At 39.7% G+C, this 22,824-nt stretch overlaps 1 protein-coding gene across 4 annotated transcripts in view; it reads left to right on the top strand.

Annotated features, from left to right (window-relative positions):
- adamts3 (ADAM metallopeptidase with thrombospondin type 1 motif, 3) overlaps window positions 1-22,824 on the top strand; it is a 137,034-nt gene that overhangs the window by 42,301 nt on the left and 71,909 nt on the right. For all 4 annotated transcript variants that reach the window (XM_082169993.1, XM_082169991.1, XM_082169992.1 and 1 more), the window contains exons 5-7: window positions 3,190-3,377; window positions 13,497-13,580; window positions 14,988-15,144. In XM_082169993.1, the coding sequence (XP_082026119.1) occupies window positions 3,190-3,377; window positions 13,497-13,580; window positions 14,988-15,144 (429 nt within the window). The remainder of the gene's footprint in view (window positions 1-3,189; window positions 3,378-13,496; window positions 13,581-14,987; window positions 15,145-22,824) is intronic.

Raw genomic sequence — 22,824 nt, 5'->3', positions numbered from 1 at the left:
AATGTACAAAATATCTTCATGGAACATGATCTTTACTTAATATCCTAATGATTTTTGGCATAAAAGAAAAATCGATAGTTTTGACCCATACAATGTATAAGTGCGACTTATGACTGGTTCTGTGATCCAGGGTCACATATGCCATGTATGCATCCAGTTTCTCCTCCACAGCAGTCTGCCACCTCCTGAATTTTTATTGTGCAGAGTGTGGCTGGCAAGGCAAACCCACTCATGTTTTACAATTGAAGAATCGAAATGAGATCGAGATGAGGGGAACACAAACACACATTTGTTTTTTCTGTCATGGTGGGGACCTTACTCGGTCTACTGTTGTTGTTTTACTGAGGTAAGGATATTTTCTGTCCCCTAATTAGGGGTGTCGCTAGATAAATCATTGTCTGATAAATATAGCTGATAAATCCTTGTCTGATGATGGAGAGATTAACGTATACCATCCTCAGAGTCATTTAGCCTGATAATATATTTCAGCATTTTTAATTTTTTTTTTGCATTTTCTATCAGCTGTTCAGAATGTGAACTAGCAATGGCAGATTCGTGAATGAATCTCTCGGTCAAATGGTTTTGCAAGAAGGTCTAAAAATTGTTTGCGATTTAGTTTGATTCAGACACTTTACTCGTGCACTGAATCATTTGTATCATTTTCTCACAACGCAACGGGATACTACAAATAAAAAGACAGCTGGATGAGGTGATATTTACTTACTATGAAACAAAACTTGCAAATGTAGAAGACATTGTGTGTCAACGATGAAGCAGCTCTTTATTTCTATTATTAACTCACTGTTATATGCTAGGAGGCGCTATAACACATCTTCTGAAAGTGTATTGAATCTGATCAAAACACATGCGAAGACGACGCAGAAACAAGTGATCTCATATGTAATCATATGCATATTTAAAATAATGCAATCATCAACATTAAACAGCATATAAATCAAAACTGCCTAATGTTACTGAATGAAATGTTGACCCAGGACAAGCTATGGGACTGTGAAGCTTTAGGGGTGTTGATGTACTCGATCTACATGATATATATGTTTTGATCATTGTTCTGAATCCGATCCAGATGTAGTGTTTGGGGCTGTTTACACCTGGCCACTTCATGCGTTTTCTCAGATCGGATAGCTATCCGATCGTGAAAAGACCAGGTGTAAATGCCCTCCGAAACGCATTCGAGACGGATTTGAATCCGATCGCTCAAACCACTTCAGGAGGTGGTCTGGGCCGCATTCCAGACGAAACTGGACAAGTGTAAATGCATCTGGTTGTTGAAACCACATATGTAAATTGTACTCCTCCCAAAAATGCTAAAAAAATAAGCGTGTGAGAGCGTGTTATAGGCTATATGTAATGTTATAGCCAGATATGACGACGCTACTGGAACATGCATCACCGCAGATGAGAAGCTGAGCATCTATTCATTAAACCAACGTGCAAACTATCGCAAATCAAAGTGAAAGTAAGTCGCAGACGCTTAACACACAATCATCATCATTAAAAGTAAAGAAACGAAATGATCTTACCAGGGCTGTTACTGCTCTCTCTTATTGCTGTCTTTGATTTTGAAATTTTAGCTGATGATCAATAAAATGCAGCTCATATCTGTTGCTTTCGGTGACGTGCACTCCATTAAATCTGCATATAGCGCGGGAATTGAAGATCGGATTTAAATCCGTTTCGCAAAAACACATTTATGTGACCAGGTGTAAATGGAATCGTTTTGATAAATCAGATAGCTATCCGATCTGAGAAAACACATGAAGTGGCCAGGTGTAAACAGCCCCTTTGACAAAAACGTGATTTTATCAACTTTTTGCTCAAAATGTTGCTTTTTTATGAAACTTACCCATATTCAAGTGTAAAAAAAAAAAAAATGCATGAAGCTAGAATAAAACAGTTTTTTTTTTTTTTTTTTTTTTTAAAGCTGAGGGTCTGTTCTTTCTTTTGATATATTGCATGTTCAGATATTTATACAACAAAATATTCTGGGGGCCATGATGACATTTTTGTGAAAATGATCAAAAATGCTGGTGCTGGCTGGAAACTCGAGTGGGTCATTTGAGCTGGTGTGAGTGAGTGGAGGCGGGGCTAATTTGCATATTCATGGATCCACGTAAACTAAGGGTGTAGAGTTACATTCAAGCTATTTTAAGGCATGAAGAAATTTTTTTCATTTTGGTGATCAAAGATGAGTTTAAAGGGATACAATGATTGACTACAGGGGGACTTTAAGACATTTAGTATGTTTATTAAGCTGTTTTCATTGTGAGGCCTGGTAAAACCTGAGATATTAAGAAGGTTATAATCTGCCCACATAAACTGCTTTCTTTTATATAGACATGACATCTCATTAATGTCATAACATAAGCCTGTTAATAAATATGTTTGTAATAAATCATAACCAAACAAATATTACAATTGTATGACACACATTGGCATAACTATGGCATACAAAATAAAACTGTAAAATCCTGACCCACACACACTTTTTGAGTTTTGCAGTCTAGACATAGTAGATTTCCACTGGTGATCTGGATGGTCTCATTTGCCATCATAAGTAATTTTTAGAATTGGGGCCGGCGGGTTACGCAGGTTTGCCATGTGTGTTCTATCCTTGCTTTGCCATTTGTGAATGGCAGCCCCTCAGGAGAATGAGGGTGTGCATAGAGACGCTGTGGACCAAGGAACCTGCGAGGGACACACGGCACGTCTGAGCGTGAGGGGAAGCCCTGTGCTTTTTGAACTGGAACCTCAGAGACGTGTTTACTCTTCTGGGAGCTGGGCCACACAAGAATGCGTGTGTCATGACGGGATGTAGGAGCCGAGGAATGTTCCTCACAATCCCCACACTGTAGGCCAGAGCCAGCCAAAGAGCAAGATGTTTGGAATATTTATTTTAGCATCAGCGTTTAAAAGACACACAGGTTTTAAAAGACATTGGTTTATAGCCTGGATTGATGTTGGATCATGAAGAGCCCTTGTTAGGATTGCTTTCTGTTGTTCTTGGCTGGCATCCACTTGCACTCTGTGAAGAAGAAGAGAAAAAAGAAAACTTGCAAGATGCTAGTGCATAGTAATGCAAAGATGCCCTTAATATGTTTAATATGCTGGTGTTGTCAAATGATTAAGATAAGGTACTTTTTTGAGACTAACCATTTTGTCTTGCAGAGCCTGAATTGAATGTTCCAAGGGTGCTGGACAGTATTGCTAAACAAGTCAAAAGGACAGTCAGGAGACGGAGGCACGCTGGTGACGATGACTACAATATTGAGGTGCTGCTTGGAGTAGATGATTCTGTTGTCCGTTTTCATGGGAAAGAGCATGTGCAAAACTATCTCCTCACCCTCATGAACATTGTGAGTATCCTATCATCTTTAGCAGGGCTCAACCGGATTGCCTATTTAAGGCGAGACACTACAGGTGAATAGGGTAAATTTTTTAACTAGCAGATATCACCATGAAACTTTCCCAGTTGATTACATACATTAAGATGAGAAAAAAATGTATTACAAGTTTTCTGTAATTTAATGTTTAAATATGCAAATTATTTGAAAAAACGAAATCTGAGTATTGCATAAAGCCAGGTTAAAAAATATTTTTTCATTGTGTTCACATATTAGATGGGAAAAAAATTACAGAGGAATTTATGGATATCTACTTTTGTTATCCTGTAAATCAGAAAATACTATCAATAGCCTTAAAAAAATTATTTCTGCCATGTTTTTTGGAATAAAATGTTATATAAATCAGGCTAGGAATAATATATTTACAAATCCCATAAATGTCTTCATAATATAACTAGGTACAAGACTGGAGAGTTTGGTGTATATAAGTGCTACTGAAGTGGAGATTTCGGACTTGGAGTATGAGAGAAAAGTCATTTTGAGAAAACGGGCTTTAAAGATTTATCATCAGCCAATGAGATTGCGCATTCAGTCCTTTTACTTTCACGATTGGTTGCTGATAAAAAGGAAATTACCATATTTGGATCCGACAGGATTGTACAGGAGAGAGAGAGCTTCCTAACGGTGCTTGTGATGACAGGGTGCCGGCAGCGATCGCGGAGCAGCGGGAGGATTAAGAATCCCAACTTTTGTTGAATTTATGAGAAATCTACAGACGCAAACAGACAAAGTGTAATAAAATGTAAATGTGTATTTTGGACTTTTTTTCACCACAAGTCTGAAAGAAGACATGTTATTGAAGACAAATATCCCAAAATCTCAAAATTGACCAGTAAAAAAAAAAAAAAACGATGTTTTTGCCTGCCGTGTCTCGCCTTAATTACTTAATTAATTAATTTATTTATTTTGGGTGCTAGAACACAGTATTATTTGCCATATACATATATACACATACAGGGCTTGACATTAACACCCGCCAACCCGGTTGAATTTTATATAATATACATTTTCAATTGTAGTCTTTTGAAAAGGCATCTGAAATAATAAACTAAGTTCAATCAAGTGATTTTTTTTATACATAACGATACTGAAATATCTGAGACTCTTCGCAGGATACACAATTCCAGCTGTGCGTTCTCGCTCTCTAATCTCTCCGACAGCGAGTTGACAAGAGTTTACTCACTCGATTAATTTGCTCTGGATAAATATTGTTGGTGTTACAGGGCTTGAATTTCGGAGTGGGATTGCGCGTATTTAGCATAATTTGACTAATTCCCGCAGATTTTGTGCTCACACCCAAAGTGCGTGCACATAAAGACAAGTATATTGGCTATATAAAACATTATAATGTGTCTGTGCGTCAGCAATGTGTCTATAGCACCCTATATATATATATATATATATATATATATATATATATATATATATATATATATATATTAGGGCTGGGAATCGCAAAATTTTTTTTTACTAATTAATTGCACAATTTGCTGTAATTAATTGCAATTAATTGCATTTCCCCAAAGCTTGTAATCATCAATATTTAAACTTAGAATCACCTAATTAAATGAAACACAGAAAAAAAAGGAACAGAAAATAGCCCTATATTAAAATAATATTAAACATCAATATATCAATATATTATTCTTTTTCAATAATCAATCAACATAATCAATTTATCAGATTTGTAAAAATTTTTTTTTTTTACTAATTATCAAAATAAAATATAGTCCTTCAAAACTATTATTACCAGAGCATGTGATCAGAGCAGATACATTTTATCATTGTTGCCCAGCATGACTATACCAGCTCAGTAGGGCTATTGCAAACAGAAGTCTACTACTGAGAAATTTCACGTTATTTGAGCGGACTTTGCTTTTCCAGTGCGTGATTGGTATATGATTGGAGCGTTTGGGCCGTTAACGACAGAGCAGAACGCGCAGCGCAAACACGGAGCGAAACATTGAGCAGAGAGCGCAGCAGCGCGCCGACACACACACACACACACACACACACACACACACACACACACACACACACACACACACACACACACACACACACACACACACACACACACCTGATCACCGATCACGGAGGGGCGGGACGGCATATTTTCGGCCTTTTCAATAGCAGCCGCAACAGAAATCATTAAAACGAGGCAAAAAAAAAAAAAGTGCTACGTCAATTGCGTTTTTTTTTTTTACGCGTTAAACATCTCAAATGAATCGCGAAGATTAACGCGTTAATTCCCCCAGCCCTGATATATATATTTGCTGTACTTACTTTTGTGGCGGATTTATATGCTTTTTCATCTTGATGTGGCATAGACCAAATGTGGCATACTTGAGGATGTGGCTGAGAAATAAAGTAGCTACGAAATAGCTATACACTCATAACATTTTAAGATTAAATTGCTGCTTTTGAGAAATTTAGAAGTCCTTCCTCCAGTAGATGTCCCTGCTGCTCTGTATACCAGTGCATTGATGAAATGTACACTACAATATTTAATAAACCCTCACTTAAGATTGGCCCAGCATTCAGAATGTAATGAGCTCTGTATAAAAAAACATTACTACAACTTTCACACATGCAGACTTCTGTGGTTAGGCCCCTTGCATACTTATTTAAAGCCCTGCTGCCTGAAGAGGACAATTTTCCGTATCAAACAGAGCTTCTGTTTAATTGCATGAGGCGGCTGGGACGAAGAGAGGGGGGCAGTTGGTAAGAGACTAACCATCCTCTGCTGTTTTAGAGAGTTGTTTAGGCAATCTGTGTTCATATGCCAATGAAGAATTTAATCATTTTGCACGGGTATATTTTTGCTGCTCCCTACAACAAATTACTACAGCAACACAGATCTGCTGAGGCATAATTTTTCTTTCTGTGCCCCTCCCCTTCTTTTAAAAGCTGTCTAAACATGCATATAAAAGTAGTTTTTTTTCCTGTAACATAATTGTTTTTCTCACCTTTCCCTTCTGAGTGTAGAGTTTGTGGCAGACCCGACAGCGTCTGCCAGTTTTAAGGTGAAAATAATGTTGGAGGAAAAAGTGTTTGCAGTATTAGCAAGATTATTTTTGAGGGAACTGTCAGAACAAACTGTAGTAATACTCATAAGAGTTTATTAACCCTTTCCAGTTAATTTTATTGTATTTATTTATGTTCTTTTGTTGTTTGCTGTTTTAGGGATTTATAAAAAAAAGTACAATGTAAATTGCATTTATATATATAACACTATAATGATATGGTTCCATTTGTTAACATTGGCATATGAACTTGAACGAGCAATGAACAATACTACTAATAATACAATGAACATACAGCATTTATAAATGTTAGTTAATGTTAGTTTCAACATTTACTAAAACTTTAAAGTCAAAAGTTGAATCTGACTAACATTGACATTAACATTTTTATTAACTAACATTATCAGAGTTTAATAAATGCTGTAAATTTTTAGTGGTTAGCTAATAAATTCAGTAAAAACATATATCTCATTGTTCATGTTAGTTAATTCTTTAAATAATGTTAACCAATGAGACCTTATTGTAAATTGTTACTATATGTCAGAACAAAGGGACCGTATGAAAGATCTTCAGCATGCCTACTTCATGCCTCCTTCTGATTGTTCATGCTCTGCTTAGTTGAAGGGATCTCGACACAAATTGAACACAGATGTGCATTTAGATCCACCAAAGTTTTCTCTCTTCTCTGTCGTACAAATGACCAGGACATTCTTAACTTTTTGTTTACAGAATCATAAGCTAGAAACTGCTTAACTGGGCTAATTTGTGTCAATCTGATAAGAACAACAGTTGAATCATATTTTGAAGCATTTTCAACTAAATGTCAACACTTTCAATTAATATATCAATTATTAGTTATATAATTTTATTATATATTATATCAGCATCACAGAAAGAAAACTCCTAATGTAACGCACATTGTCAAGTCAATTAATCAACCAACCAGTTTATTCATATGGCTTTGTTTCTTAGGAAAAGTTCACTAAAGTCATGAGGGGGGAATGTGTGTAACAATATATGTGTACAATAACAATTTTTGGAAAAAATAACATTACGATGTCCAGAAATAAATTTCAATAGTACATTGGGTTATATCAGCCCAGGCTCATTCGAAAAACGTATCTGTGGCAACATTTTTTAAAACGCAAAATACGTTGTGTCGTGCACGTTTCGCGACAGTTTCAAAGTGAAATGTCCAGTAAGTGGGGCTAATAGCGTGTTTATTTTTTTTCCGGAACAGATGAACGTGAATATGTCAACGTTTTATTATGTAGGTATTTTGTACGTATCACATCACTACAGTTCTGAATTGAAATGTCCAGTGAGTGGCGCTTATAGCTTAATGCTCCATTATTTTTTTAAATAACGTACAGCTACACTAAACCCTAAACCTACCCGATAGTGTTAACAAAACCAAATGCGACATAAAAAGGTAATCATGGCCTTTTAGCTTGATTTTGAACTTTTAGTTCTTGTGTCATGACTCTTTCACAGGGTTTGTACCCGAGCCCTCCACATCACAAGTAAAATTCTGTACCTACTGAGCTACAAGTCAGTTAAACTGAACATACGGAACTGGTTAAATGATGCAAACTCCAAAATATATTTGTTTACAAATCATGCACTGTGGTAACAAGTGTTCTCTTACGAGAGGTCTCTCGTACTGCGTAAGTATCTTACGCTAGGGGAAAATCCCTTTTCCGCGAGATATTGAAGCCAAAAAATTATCCTTAATTTGTATTATTGTAAAACGCGTTGCGGCAGCATACAGACATAGGCAAGACAGCTCGCGTGCCTATTGGCTGTTCTGCGGCAACTGCAGCAGCCTATCGAACGATGCCTAGCGTGACGTCAGACCCAATGAGGGTGCTTCGCGCCCACTGCGTCACGTCCCGCCGAAACGGGCGTGGCTTAGGCCTATAAATCCGGCTCGCAGGCAGCTGATATCTGGTTTTTCGCATCGCTGGATCCGGAGAGAAGCAGCGGCGTCTGAAGGAGCCTTTCAGCGGGACGAGTCGACACTCTGAAGCCGCTGGCCGCGCCGCCTTCAGTCGCCTTCCTGCTGCGCTATCCGGCGTTATATCCTTTCTCTGCCTCTGTGTTTTGTGTATGTGTGTGTGCTCGCTGCCGCGACACACACTCTCATTGCACTAAAAGAGCCGGGCGTCTTTTTCAAGACGCCCCTTTCCTGAGGACACGCAGCTCTCGCGCTCGCTGACGGCGACTGCCCTCACTGCGAGCTAGTTACTGCCTATGGTGACTCTGAGGACTCACCTGGCATCCTTCTCCGAGACTGCTCCTAAATTATGCCATCAATGCTCGCTCTGTCAGTTCCCTGAAAAGGCGACTGCAGATGTGTATTTTGCAGCCAACGAGCACGTTGTACAACCCGCTCGCCTGCACCCAAGCGCCTTTTCTATGGTTTCCGTGCGTCACTGGCGAAAGGAGAAAAGAGAGTGTTCCTAGTCCAGCTGCGGCTGGACCGACCTCCATTCTCACACATTTCTCTGGAAATGTCAATATTGCAGTGGACGAGCCTGTTGTAATACACGCACGCCTGCAAACAAACGCCAGCATGTTGACGCTCTCTGTTTCTATGGCAACTTCTCGCTCGTTCAGTTCCAGTAAATGCGACTGTTCCAGTGTATTCTGCAGTAAACAAGCCGGCGACACCGCCCGCTTGCCTGCACACAAACGCCGCTTTTACGGCTACCCAGATAAATCCCATAAGAGTGTATTTTCTGGTGTCCCGGCCACGGCCGATGGTGTTATGAGTGTAGACAAAATGCCCACTGCCCAGTGCTCATTCCTACACACAAACCCGTCACACAGGGCTGGCGCACATGAAATCGACCCAGATCGATTGCGCATTAAACGGGGTAAATGTGCCCACTGCCCAGTGCCCACAAACACTACGTTCTGCATGTTTCAAGGTTTCTGTAAAAACGAAACCAACATGCATTCGCTCTGCTCAGGCGGACAATGCTCTCAGTGTTGTAAATGTGCCCGCTATCCCGCGCCCACATTCACACATAGACATGACAGGTCTTACGGGACTCGCCCAGCCCTCCCCCTCTCGGTTGACCACTGCAGAGGAGTCGAGCGCGGGCAATCTGCCCGCTGTTATCAGCGCGCCCCCTGCCTCAAATGTCATAAGCGCAACGCTTATGTTGCAGCACACTGAAGCCCCTCTGTCGCTGAGCGACCAGAGCGCGCTTCGCATTCAACCCCTAGCCATTCGTGCAAACGCATGGGCAAGGCTACCCGGGGTTTCGAAGTGGGTGCTAGACATTATAGAAAGAGGCTATTCGCTACAGTTTCGCCGACGCCCTCGCCGCTAAGCGACGCGTGTCGAAACCACGGTAAAAACAGAAGTAGCACACCTACTTCGAGCCGAAATTTCGAAACTGTTGAGCAAAGGGGCCATAGAGCCCTTATCTCAAGCTCAGAGCGAAGGAGTGCTATACAGCAGATACTCCCTGGTACCGAAAAAAGACGGGGGTCTCAGACCCATACTAGATCTAAGGCAACTGAACAGAGTGCTTGCGAAGCGACAGTTCAGAATGCTCACGACCAGAAAAATCCTCGCGCAGATTCGCCGAGGAGATTGGTTTGTGTCAATAGATCTGAAAGACGCGTATTTTCAAATACAGATAGCGTCACGTCACAGGCGATATTTGAGATTCGCCTTCGAGGGCCAGGCATATCAGTACACAGTCCTACCGTTCGGCTTGTCCCTAGCACCCCGTACATTTACGATGTGCATGGACGCAGCGCTCGCACCCCTCAGACTACAGGGCATGCGAGTATTGAACTACTTGGACGATTGGCTGATCACAGGACCATTTTACTCGATCATCTCGAGAATCTGGGTCTCAGAGTCAATTGGGCGAAGAGTTCTCTGTCCCCCAGGCAGATAATATATTTTCTGGGCACAGAACTGGACTCGCTGTCTATGATAGCGCGACTGTCACCACAGCGCGTACTAGACGTTCAGCGCGCAGCGAGCTCTTTCCGCTGCGGCGCATCTGTCCCGCTCAAGAAATTTCAGAGGATGCTAGGTCTCATGGCCTCAGCATCATCAGTACTTCAGCTGGGCTTGCTTTGCATGCGCACGCAACAGTTCTGGCTGAAAGCGCGAGTGCCGCGCCGAGCGTGGGCTTCCGGTCTGCTTCGTCTCAAGGTCAATCAGAAATGCATCGCAGCTCTGAAACCTTGGAAAGCAAACGACTGGTACCAATCAGGTGTAAGCCTGGGGACTTCCTCGAGTGTGAAGGTAGTGTCTACGGACGCATCCACCTCGGGATGGGGAGCGCTGCTCGAGGGCAGACCGTTCTTCGGCCAATGGTCAGAACGGGAGAAGCTTCTAAACTGCCTCGAAATGCTGGCAGTAGACAATGCGCTGACTCGTTTTTGTCCCCAAATACGAGGACACCACGTCCTGGTCCGCTCGGACAACATGTCAGTGGTGTCCTACGTAAATCGCCAGGGCGGCCTCAGGTCCCGAAACTTGCACAGGCTGACAGAACGCCTCCTGGTGTGGGCTCAGCGCAACCTGCTCTCGCTGAGAGCAGCGCATGTGCCAGGGCTCTTAAACGTAGGACCGGACAGACTGTCCAGGAACAATGTTCCGACAGGCGAGTGGTCTCTATTCCCACAGACAGTCCAGCTGCTGTGGAAGAAATTCGGCAGAGCGGAAGTAGACCTGTTCGCGTCTCAAGAAAAGCTGTTGGACAAGGGCAGGTCCCCTTCCACGCTCAAAGTTTATGTGGCGGCCATAGCAGCGTTCTCAAAAACAACGCTTGGTCAGTCAACAGGAAGGAACGATTTAGTCATCCGCTTCCTTAGAGGAGCTAAGAGACTGAATCCTCCCAGACCTCCCTCAGTCCCTGTATGGGACCTTTTTACGGTACTGGAAGCCATGAAAGGTGACCCATTCGAGCCTTTACAGACGATTGATCTTAAACACCTGTCTTTCAAGACAGTGTTTCTTCTGGCTCTCGCTTCAGTGAAGCGCATAGGGGACTTACACGCGCTCTCAGTAAGCGCAACGTGCATGGAGTTTGGGCCTAATGACTCAAGAGTTATACTCAAACCTAGGCACGGTTATGTTCCAAAATCCCTCAACACACCGTTTAGGGCGCAGGTCATTTCCCTGTCAGCCCTACCGGTCTCTGACGAGGAAGGAGACGCGAGCTTCCTTTGCCCAGTCAGGGCATTAAGAGCTTATGTGTCTCGCTCATCTGTCTTCAGACAGACGGAGCAGCTCTTCGTTTCGTTCAGCGGACGTTCCAAGGGACTAGCCACGTCGAAACAGAGCCTATCCAGATGGATAGTTGACGCCATTGCGCTGGCGTACACTTCCAAGGGCATGCAGTGCCTGTTGGGAGTCAGAGCGCACTCCACGAGAAGCATGGCTTCATCGTGGGCCTGGTCAAGTGGGATTGCCTTGCAAGATATATGTATGACGGCAGGCTGGGCCTCCCCGTCTACATTTATAAGGTTTTATAACCTAGAGGTTCCCGCCTTACAGGCCAGGCTGTTGTCGGTCTAAATAAACCAGTACTGTCTGTTCTGATGCTATCGGTTCAGAATACTGTGTCCGCTGAGCACTGCTCGCTGAGCACTGTTTGCTTATGGGCAAATGAATAAGACCCACAATTTTCCATCAGTTCAGGCCGTACTCCGCCCTGTCTGTATGATGTAATTTGCGTCTGAGGGATGCTGCTATATGTGGAAGAGCGCGGTTCCGCCCCTCCCTCTTCCCGGACTCCCTGTGAGTTCCCTTGGTGATTGTGCACTATATGAACCCCGGTCTTTCGCCCTGGGTCTTTGGTGTCAGATCCCAGCACGCACGGCGTTTTACCTTGGGTCCCCTAGCGTAAGATACTTACGCAGTACGAGAGACCTCTCGTAAGAGAACGTACTCGGTTACTAACGTAACCTCTGTTACTAACGTAACCTCGGTTCTCTCTAGAAGAGGGAACGAGTACTGCGTATCTTGCCGTGCATGCACACGCTCTGGTTCGCTTCGGCGATGAAAAAACAGATATCAGCTGCCTGCGAGCCGGATTTATAGGCCTAAGCCACGCCCGTTTCGGCGGGACGTGACGCAGTGGGCGCGAAGCACCCTCATTGGGTCTGACGTCACGCTAGGCCTCGCTCGATAGGCTGCTGCAGTTGCCGCAGAACAGCCAATAGGCACGCGAGCTGTCTTGCCTATGTCTGTATGTTGCCGCAACGCGTTTTACAATAATACAAATTAAGGATAATTTTTTGGCTTCAATATCTCGCGGAAAAGGGATTTTCCCCTAGCGTAAGATGCTTACGCAGTACTCGTTCTTCTAGAGAGAACCGAGGTAACCGAGTACGTTTTGAGGTCATAACATAATTGTGCAAGGAGCCGCGTGAAAACAAGTCTTTATTAATCAATAATAGCTAAGAGAAGGTTAAGCTCCAGAAGGTTTCGATGAAACATTTGTACATTTAGGATGTGGTCATTCGTAACAGCATGACACCTTGCATTCAAACAGCAAAACTGTGCCTTTAAAACGCAGCACCCCACACAGCAGGGTCTTAGCTAGGTGGAGAAGGAAAAACATCTGAACATTTAAAAAAAGGCCTCTGTATGACCAGCTAAACACTGGGCCCTTTTCATTTACCAACCTTTCATAGGCTTTTCCATGCCAACCGTAGCCTCAAGTCCTGTCTAAAAACGCCTTCTATGCCTCAGAGAGCCACTCTTATGGGTCTGAGATCCATTTCCTCCCACTCTCTTTATCTTGATTCTGTTGTTGAAAAATCTTTGCTTTCTCTTGCTCATTGTCAATCACGGTGAGGTTTCAGAAATGGAATGAAGCAGCATTTGTTTTCACAGTCCCTGGTGTTGATAAAATCAGTAGCTGTCATAATTGAGTAGGTGGAGTATGATGCAACTTATCCTTGCCTGATATCCCTTTTCCCCTTTGTGGCAGGATCAATGTTTTGTTGTTTTATTATGTTGAATTTAGGGGATAATAATGTAATTTTCATCATATGTTTACAGGTGAATGAGATCTACCACGATGAATCATTGGGAGTACACATTAATGTTGTGCTTGTGAGGATGATAATGCTTGGATATGCTAAGGTAAAATACTGCTAAATATCTCTTTTATCAACCATAATGGGTCATATCATATATTTCTTACATAAGATGTAATATTTTATATCTTTATTTATTTACTTAATTTTTCATGACAACACTCTCTCTGGCTCTATATTAACACATTAATGGCCTGAATTATTTTTTATTTTTTATCTGTTTTAATTTTAATTAGAAAATTTTAGTAATTTTGCCATGTTTTTGTCTTTCTTATTAGTTATTGCTTTTTTAAATGTCTTTATAGTTTTTGTTTTAGTAATATATTCACTATATAGTTATATAAGTTAAACCAAATTGAGAAATGTTGCTTTGACAACTAGCTGTAATAAAATATGTTTTATTTCATTTTATTTTATTATTTAACATTTATTAGTAGCAGAAATGCTTTTTTAATGGTTTTAGTTTTAGTCAACAATAGCTCTGTAATGTTGCCAGGTGCATTTATCGGTGAACACAGAAATGGCAGCATGGACACAATTTTTTTTTTTTTTTTTTACTTAACCCCCTCCCCCCTGCCATTTCAGCATATGTCAGTTACTGTCACAGTTTAGTTTGATGGGTTTTGGTTTCATTTTCAAATACTTTTTGTATGTTTATCTTTGCTTCCGGTTTCCTCTTTCCTCTGTTCCCTTTATCATCAGTTACCATGGTTTTTCATTATATGATAAATTAATGGACACCTGTCTGTACTTTAGTTCGTTATCCTGTGTATATACACGTGCACACTGTAACATTGTATATTCTCAATGGAATACTGCTTTTGTTTGTTTTATTAACGCTAATGCTATTGTTTGAATACTATCTTTCTCCTCATCATCCTTTGTGGAGCTAACCATGACAGTTACCACCACAGTTTTGAAATGTGCAATAATTTGGTGTGTAGAGGGGGACAGGGAGAGCACAACAACTGTCGGTAGTCTAGCTACTTATATCTGTCTAATTATGACAGTATCTAAACCTCTCACTAATGCACAAAGCCATTCACAATTGAAAGCAAAAAATACATAAAAATATAATATTTGGGAGCTCATAATTCAGTCCACAAATACACAGAGGTCATTTTATGTCTGTTTTGTAATACACAAATAATTGCAACATGGTTTGTTCTTTGCCAAATACATGTTAATGTGATTAATAACTAAAATGTATTTGGAAAAAAGCAGCTACAACAAAATGGAATTTTTGTTTATTGTTCTGTAGTTTGCAAATGAAAAGGTTTGAATTTCACCTTCAAGTATCTTGACTACTCTCTTGACTATTAATAAACAGGAGTTTATCTTAAAGATGTTAAACAAACAGACCCACAGTGAACAATGTGAGTCAGTTTAAGGTGTTTTATAGATTAATGAATGCTGAAAGTGTCCCCTAATGAGTCTCTAATCTTTTTCTCAGTCCATCAGTCTCATTGAACGTGGCAACCCTTCACGAAGCCTGGAGAACGTGTGCCGCTGGGCATTCGTCCAGCAGAAAGAGGATCCAGAGCACTCAGAGCATCACGACCATGCTATCTTCCTGACCCGGCAAGGCTTTGGCCCCACCGGGATGCAAGGTTTGACTTTTTTGGCCTCAGACTTTCCAACATTTCCTCCCTTGTCATGTATAGCATTTTTCACACACAAAATAACTTTCGTAACTTTTTGTATTTAAAATGTACAACATTTATGTAAGAGTGAGTACATCATGAATCCATTTTCCAAACCATGTTTTTGTCTTATCCTGAATCACTAAGGTACACCTATAAAAAGTGTTTATATTGGAACTGTTTTAAGGGCCGCGCCGCTTTCTCCTTGTTTCCACAAGCGCTTGCGCTCCCGTAACGTCTGTCGTTGTTATGCAACCATGAACTGAGCTCTCCATGACATGATGACGAGGAAGTATCAGCAAATAATTAATTGATTTCCAGCCCTTGCATTAGCTTTACTACTAGATATACATTTATGGAGATGAGAAATAAAAACCCGCCCTGTACAGCTATGATCAGCTGTTCGGCTGAGCTTTCGATGTGGCTACAAAAGGCCGAAGCTGATCGGTTGGTTTTTGTCACATGACCTGCTGTGCGCTTGCGGCATTCTGAAAAGTTGAGACGTTTTCAACATCACTTCTATTATGAGCGCGCTTGCTGCGCGCCTACATAATTTTTTTTATATGCACTGTTTGTGGACTGTGATTTTGAACTGATAAGTGACTAAATGTCGCAGAGGCTAACAAAAACAAAAATGTTAATTAATAAATCATTTAAAAATGGACAAATGAGTTGACATTTAAAATTGTTGTGCAATTCTTGTTTTATGTTAAATGTTTGATTATTCATGTTAAATGTAAAAAATGTAAATAAAATAGAACAATACATTAATAAATATTCAGCCCGTTCTCATCCTAGGGCGTCATATATTGACGCTTTTGACATTTCGTCTACATCGAACGCACATGGCACCCTTTAGCGTCAATATGAGACGCAGATAAATATGGGCCAGAAGGCGCCTCCTAGCGGTCTAACCCTATCCCTACACTAGACCTAAACCTACCCATAACCGAACAAAGCTCTGTGCGTCTCATATTGACGCTAAAGGGTGCCATGTGCGTTCGATGTAGACGAAATGTCAAAAGCGTCAGTATTATGACGCCCAAGGATGAGAATGCGTTGTAAATATTAGGCCTATATTAAAAATAAATACATATGAGACTGTTTATTCACACGTTTAAAACATAGTTTAATAAAGCCAACATTAAAAAACATTTTGGCAGTTTTTTTTTTCTTTATCCATTGAAAATCTTGACAAATGAACTTCCGACTCTCTCCCATGCCATTCAAAGTAGATATAAGATGGGCTGTCATTGGACAGTAAAAACGACCGTAGGCTGTATGGTCATTAAAGCGGTAATGTTTGCACTTAGGTTTTATTACGCATTTAGGAGAGTATTGCAATAAGCTGCTTACATTAACCTTACTTTCGAAAAAATAAATAAATACAATCATGATATTTCATGAAAAATTATGTTAGAATTGTAGGCCTAAAATACCTTGGTATCAGCTTGTTTTCATCAATGGTATAATTAATACAATTACAATTAATTTGGTTTGTCATGATTAATTTGTGAAATTAATACATTACCAAAATGTGATTACAGGATATATTTAAATTATCCTTTTTTTTTTTTTTCTCCTTACAGTCTTGCGAGTTAACAATAATGCCTGAGCAGTAAATTTATTGGTGAACAAAGAAAACATTTTGGCATTAGGCATTGGAATTAGTTAACCCTCTGGGGTCTGAGGTGTTTTCTGGGCCCTGGAGGTGTTCTGACATGCTCTGACATTTGTGCTTATTTTTGTTACTTGTGACATTTTCATGGCTAAAGTCTGATTACACTGTATTCAACACAAACTCTGCTACAATAATATGTCAGCAGCATGTATGTAAAAGTTTGTTGTTTTGAGATAATTACATTTATGCGTACATTTTATAAAAAATTTAAAAAAAATTGTCACTGAAATATGGTCATGAAACCCATACTGATTATTTGTTCACAAGACTTTTGAAAATTGTATCACGTAGCCTAGAATATTTGCTTCAAAACTATGTGAAAATCATCCTGCCTACTCATTCAGATAAAACAATATATTTATTTAAAATTTGTAAGAGACATTTTGTGTTAGAAAGCTTTATGCGAGGAGGCGTGAATCATCATGAATATTGATGTGTTTCACACCTGAGAAAGACAAAGACCCTCTCATAATGGCCCTATCAGGTGCTATCAGGCCCTATCATTATGAGGAACCTTGCATAAAGAATGAAGATAGATTTACAACACATTTACAACATTTATTTACAACACAACATAATCCAAAGATACACAACAAAGGACAAAAAAAAGCACATTATTTAACACACTGGTCTAAAGACAGAGACTTGAACAGTCACACACCTTTGTGCTATTGCTGAAACATAGTACATACCTGTCATTTCCAAGGTGTTTGATTTTTCATTTTACCATGTTCATGTACAGAGACTCATTTGAATGTTTAAGTGAGCAGGTCTCATCAGTGGGGCATCTGGTCCCTAAAAAAACAAAAAACAAAAAAACGAAACACCTGTGAACATGCTGATATCAAGATAACCTATAGGGCTGCATGATTTTGGGAATACATTTTAGATTTTTCTGGTTAAAATTGCGATTTAAAATGTACAAAATACATATATATAATGACCACCAGGTTTGTTGTGCCTTGTAGGCATGTACGTGTTGGGCTGCATAAAATAATAATAACAATAGCCTATAGCAGGCGGCCTATAAATCGTTAAAACGGAACACTTCAGTAACACTACACTAGAGAAAAATAAATGGATTATCATTTGTTACTTCAAATGTTTCTATTCGTTATGACGTTATGAAATGAGATTGGAGTAAAAACATGAAGCCTAATGTTTGGCCTAATGCTTTTCAAACGCACAGCGCGAGTGACTCAAACTCACAGCGTGTGCTGAGAACATTTACTGAATGTGGAACTTCGAATCGCTCCAAACTATGAAACATTATTGTTACCACATTATACATATCTACGTTTGAGCACATATCCACAAACACAGTATTTAACAGAAAACACGGGTCTAAACATTATAATATTCATCATATTAGAGTAAACACTCATACTAGCCTACTTTTATATCATGCTGTTTTATTGTCGAACATAAAAACATCCTCGTGTCGTAGATGTATATAAATTTAGCATTAGGCTTCATGTTTTTACTCCAATCTCATTTCATAACGTACATTTTAGTCTGGCACCAGTTTGACTAGTTGCTACAATGTAAAGTTTATACAACAATAACATGCTTACTATTATGAGTGAAAATGTCTTACCTTAAAAATCTTTCTCATCTTCAAATCGCGTTCTTCTAATTCTTCTGAGGTAAATCCAAGCACAGCACAAACACAGTCTTCCAAACTCGATGAAAAGCAGAGGAGTCTGAGGTCTCTGATTCTTTGTTTTTGAGGTGATGGGGCATTTACAGGTCTGCATTCCTTCAAGTGGACGATTTGCATGTCAATTGCTCTTGCGCTCGTGGGTGTGGTCACATTAGAGTTAATGAGCACGGGCTGGAGAAACTGTACATCTCGTTGCTTTCATATGGATTACTTACAGAGTGACAGAGAATATTTGTTTTTGATATAATTTACATAATTTACGAGACATATGTCTCATGTTAGTGTGGCAAGCATTCGCTGAGTTACAGATCATTTTCTGTCGCGTTTCAGAATGAACTTCACATTGAGAGAGACAGCAGAACGTGCATCATGTTTATTTTCTTTATTTTACGAAAAACAAAACATTTTGTTTTTATTATGAGTGTACACAAATAAAAGAAGACATTTAACAGTTTTGAATGATGTATAACACTCAGCGCTGGATTCTAGCCACCACCGGATTGTTGTCAGCGAGAAACACATTTTTGAGCATGTGAATGCTGATTCTTGTCAGCGCTGGATTCTAGTCAGTGCTTGAGCGCTGGTATAAAACCGGAAAAACAATAGAGTCGTTACAAAAGAAACGATACATAGCTTACATGTCGCATTAAACTGGCAGATTTTAGAATGTTGTAGGCAATTATTTTGCAAGTAATTACATGTTTAATCTTGTCTTGCCTGGATCTTTGGTGTAAACGTCCCCCTTTCAAAAATCTTGCTTCCAACGCCCCCCGTTGTTCTCTGAATGCCCCCTGGGAACCACTACTGTAAGAAATGGTGCCTGGTGTAAAAACTCCTCTTCAGACAGATGGTAGATGTGTAAAGAGGTTCACACTATTGGAAAGAGAGACATGAAAGTGCCCTTACATAAGCACATAAGAAAAAGGGATTTTGTTGTCTAAGGATTGAGGCGGCTGCTGAAGCAGCAGTCCTCTCAGGGCATATCTCCTTCAGCACTGACACAGTTCACACAGTGCACATTTAACGTCTATTCAACCTGACAGGAAAACTCGAGCTTTCCCGAGAAGAGCACTGATCTCAGCATGAAGTGTTTATGCTGTCATTGCGACTCTCACATTTCCTTTATCATGCCACTGTATGTACTCAACGGCCCTCGTTAATCATCCGAGAAAAGCTCTTTGGCCTCTCCACCTACCTGTGGCGTATCTGTTGTCTGGCAGTGGTGATATTGAGCTAATCAAAGCCGATGTGCTTTATTGGCTTATTGACACCAGATAAGAATATAGCTTTAGAGCCGAGATATTAGAGGTACTTATTCTACTATTATGATAGGCAACAATCTTACATTTGGGAGCAATTTAGCAAGAACATACACTGTGTAGCTTTTTGTTATAATAGTGTACCAATACTTAAAGGCTTTTTTAAAATTACGGGGTACATACAGCGGGGGAAATAAGTATGGAACACGTCATCATTTTTCTCAGTAAATATATTTCCAAAGGTGCTATTGACATGAAATTTTCACCAGATGTTGGTAACAACCCAAGTAAGCCATACATACAAAGAAACAAACAAAAATAAGTTCAGAAATTAAGTTATGTGTAATAATGTGAAATGACACAGGGAAAAAGTATTGAACACATGAAGAAAGGGAGGCGCAAAAAGGCATGGAAAGCCAAGACAACCGCTGAAAACTTACAGTAATTAAAAAGCAATCCAGCCCCCTGTCAGTGGAAATGAATAACAGCTGGTTCAGTCCCAAATGATGGCCTACAAAAAGGCCTCATTGCCAAGGTGTCACACAAGACACATCCCATGATGGGTAAAAGCAAAGAGCTGTCTCAAGACCTTCGCAACCTAATTGTTGCAAAACATAATGATGGCATTGGTTATAGGCACCATTCTAAGCTTCTGAATGGTCCAGTGAGCACTTTTGGGGCCATAATACGGAAGTGGAAAGACAATAATTTCACCATAAATTTGCCTCGACCTATGCTCCTCGCAAGATTTCTGATAGAGGAGTGAAAAGAATAATTTTTTTATTTATTTATAAAGATAGCGCCTATTTGAAAATTTGATCTGACGTTTTCGGAGTTGTGAGATCCTGGTAATCGGACGCTCGGCGCTCATGTACCCCGCCGAGAACAGCCTTTCCTCGGTTAGTGCTGCTGACGTTTGCCGCTGGCTCGGATGTCTCTAGTCTAGTGGTTTAACATGAGATATAAATCGTCTTGTGTATATCTAACGGGCGATTTATTTATGTATTTATTTTAGCCTATTTGTCTCATTAATCTATAATTTGTTCCCTGGCAAAACATTTTGGCTGAGGGCAAAGTGAAGTTTCATAGCTTTATATATTTAGTCTATTTAACTTTAACGTTGTAGCCTAGAGAGCTGACTTATGTTTGACTGAATCGTTTGCTTTATTATTGTATAGCTTCTTATACCTTTTAGGCTACTTATACTTATTGATCATTAAAACGGACATTTAACAACAAAGGTTATGTCATTTTATGTTTTATATATTTAAAACATATAAAATATTTTTGTCTATTCTCTTCACTGTATGTAGCCTACATATACAATCACTCTTTTTGCCAAATGTCAGTTTTAATGATCAATATTATAATGTTTTTTATGTATCATATTTTTAAAGTGAAAACAAAAAGAGTCAGGGTTGTGTTTTATATTTCGTGATATGCAGTGAAGATAATCAATTGCGTTGCCTGAACCACATTTTGTGTGGCCATTAATATGTTTAAGATTTTTTTTAAATGAAAATTAAAAGAGGCAGAGTGGTGGTTTATAACATATTTTGTTTTATTGTAGCCTAAATATACATAAAGAGATAACCGGAGTAGCCAGAGCGAGCTGAGTGACGCTATCAAGTACGCCGCTGTTCCATTTGCAGAATTATCGGACTTGCGTCCTCCCGTCCTCGGGAGTTCGTTCTCCTGAGTCGAACTTGTCAAGTCCGAACTACCAAGGACTCAAGTCCGAAGTTTGGTACTTGGTATTGAGAAACGGCCATACTCTTGTTCCATGTAGTTACAGGGTAAGTGTGACATCTGCGGGCTGTAAATTAAAATGGTGCTGGTTACCCTCTTGTTTAATGAAGTTGCAGGGTAAGTACAATAAAAATACATACAATCTGATATCACTGACTCAGAAACCTTTATTTGTAAAACAACTTGATTCAAAACAGATTTACAACACTTCTTATTCATTTATATATATCCCTCTGGGCTTCTTTGTGCAAAAATGCACGAAAACGTTTACGTTTTTTTTGCTTCATCGGAGGGGGATGAAACTTGGTGACTTTTGTTTTATTACCTATGTGAACATAAACAAATCAAGGAGATGATTCAGATATGTTAAAGGGTCGTAAAAAAAAAAAAATCACACTTAGCTTCCTTTGTGCAAAAATGACCGACCATAGGAAATGAATGGGAAAAACTCAGAGAAACTTCTGGTGGTACAAACTACAGATCAGCCACTGTGCAGAAAAAAAGTGCACAGCAATGAAGGGGTGACACTCTAAAACATCAAGAGTGCAAATAAGACCCCCCCCCCCCCTCGCCTAGTGTTAATCTGCATCGCTATTTGTACTTGTTGTGAATACGCAGGCCACAAGAAGTAATTAGGTAGGGTTTTTTTATTTTTTATATCACTTTTATTCAGGACATGCTAGCTGGCAACAAAGGATTCCATTCATTATGCTAAGCTAAGCTCACACCGACCCTGTCAAACTAAAACAATGCATGCACTGAAACAAAAATGCATTTGCCCACCTATCTAAATGTGGGAAAGAAGGTGAATAAGCCCTATTTCAAAAAACGGTGGAGTGTTCCTTTAAGATTTTTTCAAAGTGGATACATTCACTGTAAAGTTCAGACTCTAAGCTTTCAAATGACATCAACTTTGTGTTAATCAAGGCAACATTTTTGAAAAATATGGTAATGAATATTTTCGCAGCTAGGTGGCGCCTGCTGGTGGTACACTCGGTTTTAGAGGGATTACTCAGCACTCGTTAGGAGTTAATAAATGTGAGATTAAAAAGCTGAGATCCTAAGCTTTAAAATGATATATATTTTGTGTTGTTCCATTCAGTGGTTGCTTAGTAATTAGATTTTTTTCTTTCCGAATGGGAATCAAAAAAAAAAAAAAAAAAAAAAAAAAAAAAAGCTATAGGCAGCCTACAGGCGGTTACAGAACATTACAGGCCTGCACTCTATTTTGATGTGAAATGTTGCATTTATTGAAAAAATAAATAAATAAAAACATAATTCTAATGGAAAAAATA

Source organism: Leuciscus leuciscus, assembly GCF_965113295.1.
Source record: "Leuciscus leuciscus genome assembly, chromosome: 5".
Classification (NCBI taxonomy): Eukaryota; Metazoa; Chordata; class Actinopteri; order Cypriniformes; family Leuciscidae; genus Leuciscus; species Leuciscus leuciscus.
The sequence above is the reverse complement of the archived record's forward strand: the minus strand, read 5'-3'. Positions and strand labels throughout refer to the sequence as shown.